The following is a 17670-nucleotide window of genomic DNA, read 5'->3' as shown; positions in this document are numbered from 1 at the left end:
TTAGATACAGATGAGAGAATTAAACCATCTTGAATGAAGAACAATGAGACAGAAGAATGGAAATTATACTAGAGAAGATAAATAATAGACACTGTGCCACTGAAATGTAACTGGAGGCCCAAGGAGGAGGAAAAAAATGGGCAAAAACGGTAGTTAAACACGGAATGTATGAGAATCTTGCAATACTTGTAAAATTCATGCAACCATAGTCTCAAGAAACACCAGAAAATGCCAGCAAAGATTCAAAAAAAAAAAGACATCCACGGACCAAAGAATTCATAGTAATACTGATGAAATCCAAAGACAAAGGGAAGATTTTTCAAGGAGCCAGAAGGAATTTCCAGCCACGAGAAAATGTCACAGACTGGTCTCTCCCTCCTCCTCTCCTCTAAACATAACCATAAACCCGGGAAAGAACTCAAGAGAGAAAGGAGGACTCTGAAAGGTGGAAGAGGAAGGTAAACTGGGGCCTGGGGCCCCAGGACTGGTGGACCGACACAACGACGGGGTATTCTTATGACCCCCCACCCAACAGAAGGTCAGGCCCAATGCTTCCTGACTCCCTGCCTAGCAACAGACACAACCTAGGTACATTCATTCTGCCCTGGGTGGAGCACCTACCTTGCAAGGCAAGCCCAAGCCCTACTAAGAAGGTAGGGACATCAGCAAGAGATCACCCAGCCCAGAAGCACTCCTTCCCCAACGGGAGGGCCTGAGACACCACTCCCGAAAACCAGACACACCCTATATGCGGGAAGTCCTGCAGTGGGACCACCATCACCAGCAAACTCTCTTTCCCCACTGTCATAAGACTCCTCTGCCCACTGAGGGAAGCCATGCAGCTGAGGGGAGTGGTGGACACCAGCACAGGGAGCCACGCTCCATGCACTCAGCGGTGAAGGTGAAACGTTCCACCCGTCAGAGGCCAGGGTAGTCTGACAAAACAACCAACCAGCCTGGGAAGCTCTTGGTCCTGTGCACAGACACTGCTCTGTCCATCCAGAGGCAGCATGCTCCCTAGCCTGGGAAGCTCCTTCTGCCCTCGAGCAACATCAGTAGGGACCCATGGGGGCTCCAGGGGAGGAGTTAAGTCAAGCAACTGAAATAGCACCACAGAGGCTAGGAAGGTCAGACTATCACCAGAACCACAGTCACAGAAGTAGGACAGGCCTGCATGCTACACCTCAACAGGGTGACTACTGCTAAAATAAAACAATATCCAGAGTTTCCTAACAAAACAGCCAAAATGATCAGGAAGCCATCGGAAATGAGTACTTTAATCAGAAGACGATAAACTGGCGCAAACACCAACATAAATCAAATGCTGGAACTATGTGAGAAGGATTTTAAAGCAACTAGCATGAAATCATTCCCAAGTAATCACAAATTCTCCTGAAACAAAACTAGAAAATTTCAGTAAAGACAGCCAAATAAAGAACTAAAAAATAGGGCTGGGCGCGGTGGCTCACGCCTGTAATCCCAGCACTTTGGGAGGCCGAGGCGGGTGGATCACGAGGTCAAGAGATCGGGACCATCCTGGTCAACATGGTGAAACCCCGTCTCTACTAAAAATACAAAAAATTAGCTGGGCATGGTGGCGCGTGCCTGTAATCCCAGCTACTCAGGAGGCTGAGGCAGGAGAATTGCCTGAACCCAGGAGGCGGAGGTTGCGGTGAGCGGAGATCGCGCCATTGCACTCCAGCCTGGGTAACAAGAGCAAAACTCTGTCTCCAAAAAAAAAAAAAAAGAACTAAAAAATATAGTAACAGACATTTTAAAACTCACTGGATGGGCTCAGCAATAGAGTTGAGATCACAGAAGACAGAATCATTGAACTTGAGGTCAGAGCAACAGAATTTACCCAACCTGAACAACAGGCAGAAAATACAAAGGAGAAAAGAAGAACAGGGCCTCCGAGACCTACAGGAGAAGAGGAACTAAAGATCCAAGGGTTCTACCACTGGAGCCCAGAGGGAAGAGCAGAAAGAGTAACTGAAAGAGGTAAAATCTTCCCAAACATGCTGAATGATACAAATGAATGAAACGTTTTAAGAAACTGAGTGAACTCCAAATAAGACAAACAAAGAAATCTACACCAGGACACATCATGACTAAACTTCTAAAACTAAAGACAAAATATTTTGAAGCAGCCAGAGGGGAATGGCATGATACATACAGGGAAACACCAACTCCAATGACAGTGACTTCTCATCTGAAGCTATGGAGGCCAGAGGAAAGTGGCACACATTTTTCAAGTGCTGAAGGAAAAGAACTGTCACTCAACCGCAAATTCCATATCCAGCAAGACTATCCTTAAAAAAATGAAGAGGAAAATCAAGAGAGAGAAAATAAAATTTGTCAAACCTTAAAGAATGGCTAAAGGAAGCTGTCCAAACAGCAAGAAAATAACGAAAGAAGGAATCTTGGAGGATCAGGAAGAAAAAATAATGGAGAGAATGTAAGTAATGACTACCCTCCTTATGAGTTTTTTAAATGATATATAATGACAAAAACTATAACACCGTCAGATAATCAAGACAGTGATATTTAAAAGTGGAAGAGTAAGGGCAGCTAAATGGAAAAAAGATTTCTACATCTCACAACAGTAAAACGACGATATCAGTAAACTGTTCTAAGTCTCATTAAGTATACTCTGATACCCAGAGCAATCACTAAGAAATTATACAAAGAGATATACCCAGAAACAATATAAATAAATCTAGATAAAATCCTTAAAAATAGTCAATTAGCCAGTTTAGAAGTCAAGAAGAGAGAAACAGAAACAAGAAACAGAGAAAACAGAAAACAATAAAATGTCAGACTCAACTCCTAATATATCAATAGTAATGGTCAACAATATAATGTTATTAATAAATGTAAATACTTTACACCAATCAAAACAGACTGGTACAGAGTAGATTAAAAAACATGACATCATTACATGCTCTTTACCAGAACTACACTTCAAATTACAGCTTAAAAAGGTTAAAAACTAAAAGGAGGGAAAAAGATATCCCAAGAACATACTCTTTTTTTTTTTATTCCCACCCCCCACCCAGCAACACTTTTTAGAAAATAATTTTTTTTTAATTTTTCTACTTTATTAATGTAAAAAACATTTTACATTAATAAAGTAAAAAAAAAATTATGAGAGGCAAAAAGGGACATTATATAAGGATAGAAGGATCAATCTACCAGAAAGACCTTAAAATTCTAAAAGTTTATGCACCTAACTATAAGAGCCTCAAAGTACATGAAAAATGTTGACACAGCTATAAAGAGGCACAGACAAATCTACAAGTATAGTCAGGGACTTCAACACCCCCAGACAGAACCACCACACAGAATACCAACAAAGACATAAATCAGAACACAGCCAACCAGCGGAATGCAACTGATAGAATACTCCACCAAATAACAGCAGAATACTCATTTTTTTTTCCAAATGCCCATGAAACATTCACTAAAATAGACCATATCCTAGGCCATAAAACAAACTTTAAAAAGTATAAAAGAAATCATGTCATACATGTGCCATGCATCTTAGATGACAAAAGGAAAAAAAAAAGAATAGAAATCAAACTATGTTATCTTACCTTAATGAAATCATACGGGACATAGTAAGACAAAATAGGAAAATCTCCGTGAACACTTGAAAATTAGAGTCTGAAATCACTGAGGAGTGCTGTGGTCTGAATGCTTGTATCCCTCCAAAATTCATGCTGAAACCTAATCCCCACTGTGGTAGTGTTAAGAGGTGGGGCCTTTTGGGGGTGATTAGGTCATGAGAGCTCCACCCTCACGAACAAGACTAAGGAGGCTTGGGGGAGCCCACCCCTCTCTGCTATATGAGGACACCAGAATGTGCAATCTATGAGGAACAAGCGCTCATCAGACACTAAATCTGTCAGCACCTTAATCTTAGAATTCTTAGCCTCCAGAACTGTGAACAATAAATTTGTCATTTATAAATTACTCAAAGGTACAGCAGTCCCTTCTTATCCCCAAGGGATAAGCTGCAAGATCCTCAGTGGATTCCTGAAACAAAATATGTTCATATAGGGCTGAGTACTATGCTTTCCAAAACGCAAAATTCTTTTTGAGGCAAGGTCTCACTCTGCTGCCCAAGCTGGAGTGGTACAATTATAGCGCACTGTAACCTCAAATTCTCAAACGATCCTCCTACCTCAGCCTCCTGAGTAGCTGAGACTACAGGCACACAGCCACCACGCCAAGCCAGTTCTTAACGTAGAGACTAGGTCTTGCTGTGTTGCCCAGATGGTCTCAAATTCCTAAACTCAAGCAATCCTCCCACCTCAGCCTCCCAAAGTGCTTGGATTACAAGTGTGAGCCACCACACCTGGCCCTCAAAACACACTTATGAGGATGTGAGATGAGAAAATGCCTACATGATGAGATAAAGTAGATGGAGGACACAGGTGTGGTAGTGACCTAGCTTTAGGCTACTCCCAACCTCTGACAACAGGTTGGACAGAGGATTATCTGCTTGGGGAGATCCTTTATCATCAAGCCATGACATTGTCCATGGTGGGATGTCTGGAAGAGAAGATACCAGTGACTTGGGAGGGCAGCATATACAGCGTGGACACGCTGGACAAAGGGATGAGTCATGGTACCAGGCAAGATGGCGTGAGACCTCATCATGCTATTCAGAACAGCATGAGATTTAAAACTCATGAATTATTTCCAGAATTTTCCACGTAACATATTCAGGCCACAGTTGACAAAAGGTTACTGGTAAGAGGAGACTACTAAATTTTGTTATAGCAGCCCAAATGGACTAAGACATTGAGTCAAAGTAATTATCAAAGGAAATTGTTTAAAAAATACCTAGAACTGAATGAAAATGAAAATACCACATATATGTGGGATGCAGCTATGGCACTACTAAGTGGGAAATTTATAGCACTAGAGGCTTATATTAGAAAAGAGGAGAGGTCTTAAACCAATAATAACAGTTCCTAGCTCAAGAAACTAGACAAAGAAGAGCAAAATAAAGCCAAAGGAAGCAGAAGGGAGCGAGGCAGGGATGGCTAGAAAAGGGCGACAGAAGAGGTCCTTGTGGGACAGAATGATCGGAACCTGGATTAGATAAATGTCAATATCCTAGTGTAGTATTATGCTATAGTTTTGGAAGAAGTTGCCATCAGGGAAACTGAGTAAAGGGTGCCAAGGATCTCTGTATAGTATTTCTTTAAAATGCATGCTAATATACAATTGTCTCCAACTGGCCAGGCATGGTGGCTCCCACCTGTAATCCTAGCACTTTGGGAGGCTGAGGTAGAAGAATCACTTCAGTCCAGTAGTTCAAAACTAGCCTGGGCCACAGGCTAGTGGATCCCATTCCTACAAAAATAAAAATTGCTTAAAGAAAAAAGATATATACACCAATTAACTCAAAACTAAATTTTTTTAATTAGCCTAGGATTTTAAGATACCTCATAGAAAAAGATACTCAAATGGCCAATAAGCATATAAAAATGCTTATCATTTAGTCATCAGAGAAATGAATACTAAAACCATGGTGAGATATAACCCACCCACTTAAATAACTAAAATCAAGAAGACTGACCCCATCCAGTGTTGGCAAGGACACAAAGCAACTGGAACTCAGGTACGCTGCTGGCCAAAATAAGTCAGTCCCTTTGGAAAACAACTGGGCACTTTCTTAGACAGTTACACATATGTATCTTATTATTACCCAGTAATCCCAAGCACAGCTGTTTAAGATAAATGAAAACATCTGTCCACATAATGTTCACAGAAGCTTTATTCGTAACAGCCAAAAGCTGGAAATGCCCCCAAATAATCAACAACAGATGAACAGAGATATAAAACGTGAGCTAGCCATACCATGGAATATTATTACTAAGCAAAAAAGATCTACAGAATATGAATAAATTTCAAAAATACTAAAATAAGTCAAAGAAGTCAGATTAGACGCACACAGGAAACTCATCTGCAGTAACAGAGCAGGGCAGTGAAGCCCTGGGTGGGTCCCACTGGGGAGGGGCACAAGGGAAACTCGGGAGGTAATGAGAATGCTCTTTATCTTGTTTTTGTTTTTTTATTGCATTTTAGGTTTTGGGGTATACGTGAAGAACATGCAAGACTGTTGCATACATACACACGTGGCAGTGTGATTTGCTGCCTTCCTCCCCATCACCTATATCTGGCATTTCTCCCCACGCTATCTCTCCCCAACTCCCCACCCTCTGCTGTCCCTTCTCGATTTCCCCGACAGACCCCAGTGTGTGATGCTTCCCTCCCTGTGTCCTTATGTTCTCACTGTTCAACACCCACCTATGAGTGAGAACATGCAGTGTTTGATTTTGTGTTCTTGTGTCAGTTTGCTGAGAATGATGGTTTCCAGGTTCATCCATGTCCCTACAAAGGACATGAACTCATCGTTTTTTATGGCTGCATAGTATTCCACGGTGTATATGAGCCACATTTTCACTGTCCAGTCTAGAGTGAATCAGCAACCAATAGAATGGGAAAAAATTTTTGCAATCTACTCATCTGACAAAGGGCTAATATCCAGAATCTACAAAGAACTAAAACAGATATACAAGAAAACAAACAAACAAGCCCATTCAAAAGTGGGCGAAGGATATGAACAGACGTTTTACAAATGACGACATATATGAGGTCAACAAACATATGAAAAATGCTCATCATCACTGGCCATTAGAAAAATGCAAATCGCCGGGAGCGGTGGCTCAAGCCTGTAATCCCAGCACTTTGGGAGGCCGAGGCGGGTGGTTCACGAGGTCAAGAAATCGAGACCATCCTGGTCAACATGGTGAAACCCCATCCCTACTAAAAATACAAAAAATTAGCTGGGCATGGTGGCGCGTGCCTGTAATCCCAGCTACTCAGCAGGCTGAGGCAGGAGAATTGCCTGAACCCAGGAGGCGGAGGTTGTGGTGAGCTGAGATTGCGCCATTGCACTCCAGCCTGGGTAACAAGAGCGAAACTGTCTCAAAAAAAAAAAAAAAAAAAAAAAAAGGAAAAATGCAAATCAAAACTACATTGAGATACCATCTCACGCCAGTTAGAATGGTGATCATTAAAAAATCTGGAGACAGGGAGAGAGATCCAACATGGCTGATCACTAGCAGCTCGGGATTGTAGCTCCCAGTAAAAGTACAGAGAACGAGAGGACGCCACACTTTCAGAAGAAGTTTTGTTGCTCATGCACCAGGAGATTCCCAGCGGTGGAGCCCCACGGGTCACCAGCGCGACTCTCGCGGCCGGCAAGGCGGTTTTACCGCTGCCTTGGTGTGGTGGTTCTTGCTGCAGAGTCAGAAAAGCGCCATCATCGATCTTAACGCTGCTGTTTTGGCCGGCGCAGATTTCAGCGCTGGGAATCAACAAGTTAGACGTTCACTCAGAAACCCAACTATAAAGACGGTAATTATAAAGACCACAGATGGATAAATTGATAATGAAGGGAAGAAACCAGCCTAAAAAGGCTCAGAATAACCAGAATCAGAACACCTCTTCCTCTACACCCCTGTAGAGGATCACAGTTCCTCATCAGCAACGGAGCAAGGCCTGATGGAGAACGAGCGTGTTTCATTATCAGAAGCAGGCTTCAAAAGGTGGATGATAAGAAACTTCTGGGAATTAAAAGAACTTGTTCTCACCCAATGCAAAGAAACTAATAACTTTGAAAAAAGGTTTGACAAAATGTTAACAAGAATACACAATTTACAGAGGAATATAAGTGAATTAATGGAGCTGAAAAACACAACACAAGAACTTCATGAAGTATGCACAAGTTTTAACAGCCGAATTCATCAAGCACAAGAAAGGATATCAGAGGTCAAAGACCAACTTAATGAAATAAAACAAGAAGACAAGATTAGAGAAAAAAGGATAAAAAGGAATGAGCAAAGTCTCCAAAAAATATGGGACTATGTGAAAAGACCTAATCTACATTTGATAGGTGTACCTGAATGTAACGAAGAGAATCAATCCAAGCTGGAAAATACGCTTCGCAATATTATTCAGGAAAACCTTCCCAACCTAGCAAGGCAGGACAATATTCAACTCCAGGTAATACAGAGAACACCACAAAGATATTCCTCAAGAAGAGCAACCCCAACGCACATAATCGTCAGATTCACCAGGGTTGAAACGAAGGAGAATACTAAGGGCAGCCAGAGAGAAAGGTCAGGTTACCCACAAAGGGAAGCCTATCAGACTCACAGGAGATCTCTCAGCAGAAACCCTACAAGCCAGAAGAGAGTGGGGGCCAATACTCAACATCCTTAAAGAAAAGAACTTTCAACCCAGAATTTTACATCCAGCCAAACTAAGCTTCACTAGCGAAGGAAAAATAAAATCTTTTGTGAACAAGCAAGCACTCAGATTTCATCACCACCAGTGATGAAAGCTCTGCTTTACAAGAGCTTCTGAAAGAACCACTACACATAGAAAGGAACAAACAGTATCGGCCTTTCTAAAAAATACCAAAAAATAAAGAGCATCAACATAATCAAGAATTTACATTAACTAATGGGCAAAACAGCCTGCGAACATTAAATGCCAGTATTAAACTCCCACATATTATTATTAATTCTAAATTTAAATCGACTAAATTCCCCAATCAAAAGACATAGACAGGCAAAAAAAAAAGCCAAGACCCATCGGTATGCTGCATCCAGACCCATCTCACATACAAGGATACACAAAGACTCAAAACAAAGGGATGGAGAAAGATTTACCAACCAAATGGAGAGCAAAAATAAATAAATAAATAAATAGAAAACAGGAGTTGCTATTTTTGCTGATAAAATAGACTTTAAAGCAACAAAAGATCAAAAGAAGCAAAGAAGGATATTACATAATGATAAAAGGATCAATGTAACAAGAAGAGCTAAAGATCCTAAATATATACGCACCCAATACAGGAATACCCAGATATATAAGACTTATAAAGAGACTTAGACTCCCACATAATAATAGTGGGAGACTTCAACATCAATATTAGACAGATCAATGCGACAGAAAGTTAGCAACAATATCCAGGACTTGAACTCAGATCTGGAACAAGTAGACTTACTTAACATTTATATAACTCTCCACTTTAAATACACAAAATATACACTCTTATCGCATCACACCTATTTACAGATTTAAATGAAATATTGGTTGGCTGCTTGTTAGTTCTTTTCTTCCCTCATTTTTTTTATGTCTCTATCATTAAGCACAATTTTATGTCTCTATCATTAAGCATACCCATTTTTAGACTGCATTCTAGCCCGGGCAATAAAGCAACACCCCCATTCTCTATCCCTCTTCCTCTTCCTTCCTCAAAAAAAAAAATCTGGAGACAACGGATGCTGGAGAGGATGTGGAGAAATAGGAACACTTTTACACTGTTGTTGGGAGTGTAAATTAGTGCTCTTTGTCTTAATTGTGGTTGTGGTCACAATGGTTTAGATTCTTCAAACAAAACTCTTAGAACCTGTGTGCTTTACCACATACAAATCACACCTTGATAAAAATGGTTCTCTCAAAGGTGGCTCACATCTGTAATCCAGCACTTTGGGAAGCCAAGGTAAGAAGATATCTTGAGCCCAGGGGTTCAAGACCAGCCCTGGCAGAACTTGTCTCTATTTAAAAAAAAAAAAGGTCTAAAACAAAAGTCTTTGCTTCATACCTTACAACAGGCATTAACCATTGTACCCTAGCAGGGACTTCTTCTCGGAGAAGCTCAGATTTCATACCTCTCCCCTCCTCAGAAACCTTCAGTGGTTCCCCAATTCCCACCGAGCAAATCCCCAATCAATCAGTCACCTAAAGCATTCTAAGCTCTGGCCTCGGCACTTTTTCCAGTCTAATTTCACCTTCCAACTCTGTGGCCACTACCACCATGAAGCCACCAGTCTTTCCCACATCACACACTCCCCTGCACTTCCCCCAACTGTCCTTGCTTCTCTTAATTCATTCCCTTACCTCCATCTGGTTCTCAGGCACAGTTTTCACTCTAATGGAACAACCCAGATTCCCTCAGGGGAGTCTTCCTTACTGTACCCTTCCCCTGTTCTGCCAGTAGCATCGGCCCTTTACAGTGCCAGGCTCCTCAGCCTGTCATTATGGGTCTCTGTATATGCAGACACTTCCATTGCTACAGGAGGCCTGAAGAGGATACTAAGGGCCCCACAGTTTACAATGCAATGCCCAACTGAACTCAGGTGAGTTTAATTTTTTTGAGACAGGATCTTGCTCTGTCACCCAGGCTGAAGTGCAGTGTCACAATTATGGCTCACTGCGGCCTCAATCTCCTGGACTCAAGTGATCCTCCCATCTCAGCCTCTCAAGTAACTTGGACCACAGGCATGCACCACCACACCCAGTTAATTTTTACATTCTTTGTAGAGACAAGAGTCTCACTCTGTTGCCCAGGCTGGTCTCAATCTCCTGGGCTCAAACAATCCTCCCACCTCAGCCTCCCAAAGGTGCTGACATTTCAGGTGTGAGCCACCACACTCAGCCTCCAAGAGAGAGGGTCTCCACTCTGTCACCCAGGCTGAAGTGCAGTGGTGTAATCTTGCTCCTGAGTTTAAGCGATTCTCCTACCTCAGCCTCCTGAGTAGCTGGAATTACAAGCACACGCCACCATATCCAGCTAATTTTTGTATTTTTAGTAGAGACGGAGTTTCGCTGTATGTTGGCCAAGGTGGTCTCAATCTCCTGACCTCAGGTGATCCATCCGCCTCAGCCTCCCAAAGTGCGGGGATTACAGGCGTGAACCATCGTGCTCAGCATTAAAGATCTTTTCTACAGTGATAACAAAGTTATGAAAGTAGAAAAATGTTACGAAATAATGACTGTAAATATTTCTGTCAAGGACGCCACTGTTCCCGTATCTGGGCTCCCCATGACAGTCCAGCTAATCATAACTCACCCTTGGCCACTTCCCACACCCACTGTCAGCCAGTCCAGCTCCATGGATTCAGCTTTTACATCTGTTGGCTCCATCTACCCTTCCTATTCCCTCTCCAGACAGACAGGCAAGTCCATCAGGGCACAGTAAATTGACTCACTCACTCACTCTGGGAGGCCAAGGTGGGAGCACTGCTTGAGCTCAGGAGTTTGAGACCAGCCTGGGCAACACAGGGAAACTCCACCCCTATAAAAACTAAAAATTAATTAATTAACCGGACCTGGAGGTGAAGGCCTATGGTCCTAGCTGTGGTCCTAGCTACTTTGGAAGCTGAGGTGGAAGGATCACTCGAGATCAAGGCTGCAGTGAGCTGTGATCATGCCACTGCACTCCAGCCTGGGCAACAGAGCGAGACCATGTCTCAAAAACATGAAAAGATGAACAGGCAAGTCTTTGGCATTTCAAGCTTAACGACATCAGCTCTCAGACAGTACACCTGTCTATGGCCTCTACCCACTCCGACCTGCTAAAAACATCTTCCCAGGCTCCCTCTCCTCCTACCTAAAAACTCTCCCAGGAACACATCATCAAAGAAATCCCCAGCCAACCTGAGCACTGTAAACAATCTGGCCCCAGACTATTTTCCAAACTAATCACTTACTATTTCAGTCCACAAATCCTCTGCCTCAACAAGGTTAATCTACTCAGTATACCTAAAGACACCTCTCCTCTGCACAGGGCTGCAGCCAATCACCCTCCCTCTGCTCTTGGGGGCTAACCATTCAACAAGTATTTGAGCACTCTGTACTGTGGACACAGCAGTAAGTGGGACAACCATAATCCCTGGCCTCACAGACACACACACATAACTAGGCAGCAGGTGGTTCTCAGGACACCTCTTCAGAGGAAAGGTCATGCTAGCTGGACCAACCAGCAACTCCCACAGTATCTAGTACCACCTAGCAGGTGCTCAGAAGCATTTGAAGATGCTCTGTAACCCCCATCTCAAAAACACCCAAATCCCTTGTCAAGAACAACCAAAGACGATATGAATATACAATCTAAACTCATAAACAAATAATCTGAACAAGTCATCACTTTCAGAAACGTGGCAATGTGGTTACAAGTGTGCTGCCACCAAGAGCAGGCTCTTTACACCAAGACTCCAGCCACTGCTGCCCTCCTCAGGGAAGAAGAGACACCATGGTTTCATAGCCACTCTGGAGCTGGAAAGGGGCTCTGAGCACAGATTTCATTTTAACCAAAAGTCACTACAACAGAACAATATGGTGACCCTCTGGACTTGATTATAAAGGGGTTTTGCTCATACTATCAAGTAAGCAAACTGCAACTCTTCCTGTTGTCTATATAATGAAACAGCTGGTCCCTGAGATGGGGACTAAAACCCAGGCTTCACAGGCCACAGCATCCTCACAATGACGACTTATTCTATAACCTGGTTTCCAAATCAATAGTTTAAATTACTCTAGCAAGAATGAGAGAACAAGGAGGAGGGACCTGACCATTCCTCCCAACAGTGTGCCCCTGGGCAGGCCATGTGGCCTCTGGGCAGGCCATGTGCTGTCAGTAAAGCCATGGGATGAAGTCCTGAACCCTGAGCTCCCATCCAGTACCCTAGGGTTCAGGGCAGCTCAGCTCTGCACAAAGAGAAAACTTGGCTTCCAATGAGCTACATGGCAACATCCTTGCAAACAACTGAGTGCATTCTAGTACTTTGCCTGGCTTGTTTTTTAACACTGTCCATGAGAGACAATAAAAGCTTGCTCTCCACACTGTCCCCTGAAACCAAGGCCTAGATACCTCTGAGTTTCCTAAGGGCACATATAAAATGCACAGTGGACAAGATCAAAGCCAGGACTGCACTGCTACAGACCAGCATGCTACGCTATAAAATAAATGCAACTTAAGCCACCCCTCTAAACTTCTCTTACCAATTTATTACAAATTTCACTCAAACATCACCTCAAAACATGGTGACTAAGCAGGTTCTGTGCCTTCTTATAGGCATTTTTAAGTGAACAATTTTCAACATGTCCAATATATTATTCCTAAAAAAATGAAAACACTGTCAATGAAACAAGAGAGTTACCAAAAGAAAGGCAGGGGGATCTAAAAATAAAAGCCCAAGACAGCCCGCAATTCTTGGCTATGGCCCCAGAGAAGAATGAAACCGGAGGAACTGTTTCTGCACAGCCATATGCCACAAGGCCTCGCCAAGGGCAAGCTCTCCTGAGCCTACCCACTTACTACAATGGCAGACTAGTGGCCCCAGAGACACCAAGAATCTCCAAAGGCAAATGCAAAGTAAGACTTAGCAGGAAGCCCTGGAGTTTCAGCATGCTTTCAATCTTGATACAAATGGAAGATGGGCTTTATTTGGCATCTAATGAGCAATCCTATAACAAGTTAAATATTTAAGCCACTTTCACCATCATACCCCCAAAAGTCATTTCCGATTAAAGCATCCATATTGAAAGAACCATGTCTGATTAACTGAAAACTAAGCTGGAGAAGTACATAGAGACATTTAAAAGAAACAAATGCTCCTGGATTAGAACTGTTGCGGGTAGACACCCGCACTATCCCACCAAAACCCTTCCCCCACTCAGTCTCTTACAAGACACAACCACACTGGGTAGCAGTGAATCTCACACCCAGGCTGTGCCTCCTTACCACAACATAAATCACTTTAGCAGAGGTGAAGCAAGTCTTTTGGCCATCTGAACTGGGATCTCTCAAATCTGTAAATTTAAGTAAAGATTCTCCATTTTTACACAGTTTTACACAGGAAGGCCAAGCATGGTACCTCACACCTGTAATCCAAGCACTCTGGGAGGCCAAGGCAAGCAGCCCACCTGAGCCCACGAGTTTGAAACTAGCCTGGGCAAATAGTAAGACCCCATTTTTACAAAAATAAAAATTTTCTAAAGAAAAAACCCATCTATACAAAAAAATACAAAAATTAGCCAGGAATGGTGGTATGCCTGTAGTCCCAACTACTCAGGATGCTGAGGCAGGAAGATCACTTGAGCCTGGGAAGCAGAGGTTGCAGTGAGCCGAAGTGACACCATTGCACTCCAGCCTGGCCAACAGAGCGAGACTCTATCCCCACAAAAAAAAGAAAATTACGGCTGGGTGCAGTAGCTCACACCTATAATCCCAGCACTCTGGGACACTGAGGCAGGTGGATCACACGGTCAATGGTTCGAGACCAGCCTAACCAACATGCTGAAACCCCATCTCTACCAAAAATACAAAAAATGAGCAGGGCGTGGTGGAGCATGCCTGTAATCCCAGCTACTTGGGAGGCTGAGGCAGGAGAATCGCTTGAACCTAGCAAAGGAAAGTTGTGGTGAGCTGAGATTGAGCCACTGCATTCCAGCCTGGGCGACATAGCAAGTCTCCATCTCAAAAAAAGGAAAAGAAAAAAGAAAAATTACACAGGAAGCTGAAGCAGGAGGATCACTGGAGCCCAGGAGTTGGAGGTCAGCCTGGGAAACATAGGCAGACCCCATCTCAACCTCCTGGACTCAAGTGACCTTCCCACCTTTGCCTCCAAGTCACTGGAATTACAAGTATAAACTACCAGCTGAGCACGGTGGCTCACACCTGTAATCCCAACACTTCGGGAGGCCGAGGCGATGGAATGCCTGAGGTAAGGAGTTCAAGATCAGCCTGGCCAACATGGTGAAACCCTGTCTCTACTGAAAATACAAAAATTAGCCTGGCGTGGTGGCATGCATCCGTAATCCCAGCTACTCAGGAGGCAGAGACAGGAGAATCACTGGAACCCAGGAGGCAGAGGCTGCAGTGAGCCGAGATCGTGCCACTGCACTCCAGCCTGGGCAACAGAGCAAGGCTCCGTTTCAAAAATATTTTTTGAGACATAAACATAAACCACCACACACGCTTAAAACTGTCTTTTTGTTTGTTTTTCGTAATTACATATGCTCCCTTGTGAAGCAAGGTATAGAATGTAAATGCCCTCTGTCTCGGCAAAAATAAGTAGAAACCAGACCGCCTCAAACTGAGGTCTGATGTACTAAGGCACTGTCGCCCACCAGTAAGGAGCACTCTGGTCTCAGACCCTAAGATGGTATCCAGTCTTCTCCAGCTCCTGCTGCTGTTTCTTTTCTTTAAATGGCCTACCTTTTTAATGATTCCAAAACCTGAAAGCCCATTTTAGTATCAGATTCTGAATTCATCTGATGACTCAACAAGTATTAAAAAGCGATCTGGTACTGGAACTGAAACTAGACGAAGCCAATACTACCACAGAGAGACGCATATTTATTTCTGGATAGCTGACAAATCTCATGCCAAATGCCAAAGCTAAATGCAAGGAAATAAAAATGCAGGCACCTTGCTAAAGAAATTGGAAAGCAAACCATGAAAGTTCTTTTTATAGCAATCAGTCTAACAACCGCTACCCGAGCCCTCAGCCCTCAGCCCTCTCCACATAGAAAATCTTAAAAACACATGCAGGAGTAAAACCTTGTGCATGGACCTCAGGAGCCAGGGCCAAGAATGCACCGGGCTCCCCAGCAACTACGGGAGCCCAGCCAGCGCCCATGAGCAGCTGCGGTGGACAGGCCTCAGTAAGACGCTCCGCAGCAATGGAAAAGAATGCAGAGAAGTGAAGATGAAGTCGGGAAGAACCTAAGAACCTAACGTGGAATAACGGAATTACAAAAACCAGTCTCAGAAAGAAACATCGCTGTTAAAGGTGTAAACAAAGCAGAGTTAGTGCTGTGAGCACATACAGCAAAATACAAAGAAAAGCAAAACAGTGACCAACGCACGGCGGGAGGCAGGTGAGACCAGGCAGGCAGCACTGACCGCGAGATGCCCAGGTGTCTGCTCTCGGGCGGTTCTCACCTGACTCAAATTTCATGTATACACCTTACCAATTCCGTTCTCAAAAAATCATGTGAAGTCATGGATGTGGCCGTGTTTCTCCATCATTACAACACAAAAGTAAAAGTAAGGTTCCACTGAGCCAGCGAACAAGCACTGTAAAACTGAAAACAAGGGAAAACTCCTTCCCGGTGACTACCTACACAGCACAAACACCAGTTCGAAATAAGGCTATGTATTTAATCCCTAAAACTGACGAAACGTGTTTGTCCTTATGACTAACTCGAGTCTAGCTAAGGCACAGGCCACTGTCAAAAACGGCAACGCCTGCTCAGCGCCTTCCAAACTGGTCACCTGAACTGCTCTCTGGAAGGCTTCTGCCTCCTTTAGTCTTACTCCAAAAAGGGTAATTTTTCACCAGAACGAAGGCAAATTTTTTTAGAACGCCTCAAATGAAAAGAGGATTACACAAGGGTTACCTTCATTTTGCACCTGAAACAAAGCACCTGAAATTAGCAGAGAAGTCAGCCACTTAAGAGACTCACTTGGTCTGCCCCGTTCCCAGGGCACCCGACAGGAGCGTCTTAATCCGCTAAGCACATTAGGGCCTCACCACCTGGACTCGGTAACAAGGTTACCTAGTTCTTCCAAACAGGAATTAACCAAAGGGGATCATTATGATTAAGCACGATCAGCGGAATACCAAATTTCGAGTTGGGGAATTCAACAGCTGATGACTTTAAGGATCCAAACTCGTCCCAAGCCAAAGGCTTGGAATCACAGGTCCGACCCCGCACGGCGGCCCGGGGTCCCCGCGGTCCCTCCCTGCGCCCGGCACCGGGCGGCTCCTCCCCGCCGCCGACGCTAGGCTCGGGGCGCTCCCGAACAGGCGCGGAAGCCCCGACCCTCGCCGCCCCCTCGCCCCGCGACCGCGTCCCCACGCTCCCCGTCGCCCGGGCGCCGCCGGGACCTCGGAGGCGGCCCAGCCCCGACCCCGCGCGGGCGCGGCACAATGGCGCGCGGACCCCGGCCCCGGCCCCCGCCCCGCGCCCCCCGCCGGCCCACCTCGGCCGTAGGCCTTGGCGCAGATCCACTGCAGGTTGGCGGCGATCTTGGCGCGCGCCGCGTCGTAGCGGTCCAGGGGCACGAGGTCGGCGGCGCCGTCCGGCGGGGCCTCCATCTTCCTCCAGCCCTCGGCGGCCGCGCGGCCGCCCGCGTCCACCATCTGCAGACAAAGGGCTGAGGCGGCGGCCCGGCCGCAACAAAGGCGGCGCCGCCGCCCCTCGCCGCGCCGGGCCCGGTGCGCCCCGAGCCCCCGCCCGGCCCCGCAGCCGGCCCGCCGGGAGGGGCGCCCGAGCGCGGCCCCCGCCTCACCTCACAGCCGCCGCCGTCGCCGCCCCCGCGAAGGCTGCATGCTGCGGGCGCCGAGCCCGGGCGGAGGAGGCGCCGAGCCCGCGGCCCGGCGAGGCGGTGAAGGGAGCGCGCGGGCCGGGGACCCGGACGGGGGCGGGGGCGGGCGCGGGCGCGGGCCGGGGGCGGCGGCGGCGCGTGCGCAGCCCCGGGTGAGCGGTGGCGGCGATAGCGGCAGCGGAGGCGGCGGCCACGAGGCGGGAGCGCGCTCACCGCCGCGGCCTCGCACAGGCGCAGTAGGCACCGCCCGCCGCCCCGCCCTCGGCCCAGCCCCCAGCCCCGGTCCCTTCTCGCGCCGGCCCCGCCCCTTTCCGCAAGCGCAGTAGGTGGCAACTGCCGGCCTGTGCCCGCCCCGCCCCTTTCCGCAGGCGCAGTGAGCATCGCCCCGCCCCTCCCCGCCCCCTTCCGCAGGCGCAGTAGGACCCGGCCCTGTCCGTTCCTGCTCTGCTGCTCCGATGCCT

At 45.8% G+C, this 17670-nt stretch overlaps 1 protein-coding gene across 2 annotated transcripts in view; it reads right to left on the bottom strand.

Annotated features, from left to right (window-relative positions):
* The window catches only part of CAMSAP1 (calmodulin regulated spectrin associated protein 1), a 96720-nt gene extending 79395 nt beyond the window's left edge, over nt 1–17325 (bottom strand). Inside the window, exons 1-2 of one of the 2 annotated variants that reach the window (XM_039461351.2) lie at nt 17174–17325; nt 16865–17024 (exon numbers count right to left, since the gene is read on the bottom strand). In XM_039461351.2, the coding sequence (XP_039317285.2) occupies nt 16865–17024 (160 nt within the window). In that variant the 5' untranslated portion in view covers nt 17174–17325. Of the gene's footprint in view, nt 1–16864 lie in introns of both variants that reach the window. The other variant, XM_039461352.2, reaches the window with a different exon arrangement.
* Nucleotides 17326–17670: the final 345 nt, after the last annotated feature.

This window comes from Saimiri boliviensis, chromosome 2 (assembly GCF_048565385.1).
Source record: "Saimiri boliviensis isolate mSaiBol1 chromosome 2, mSaiBol1.pri, whole genome shotgun sequence".
Classification (NCBI taxonomy): Eukaryota; Metazoa; Chordata; class Mammalia; order Primates; family Cebidae; genus Saimiri; species Saimiri boliviensis.
Note: the sequence above shows the minus strand (reverse complement) of the source record. Positions and strands in the feature narration are given on the sequence as shown.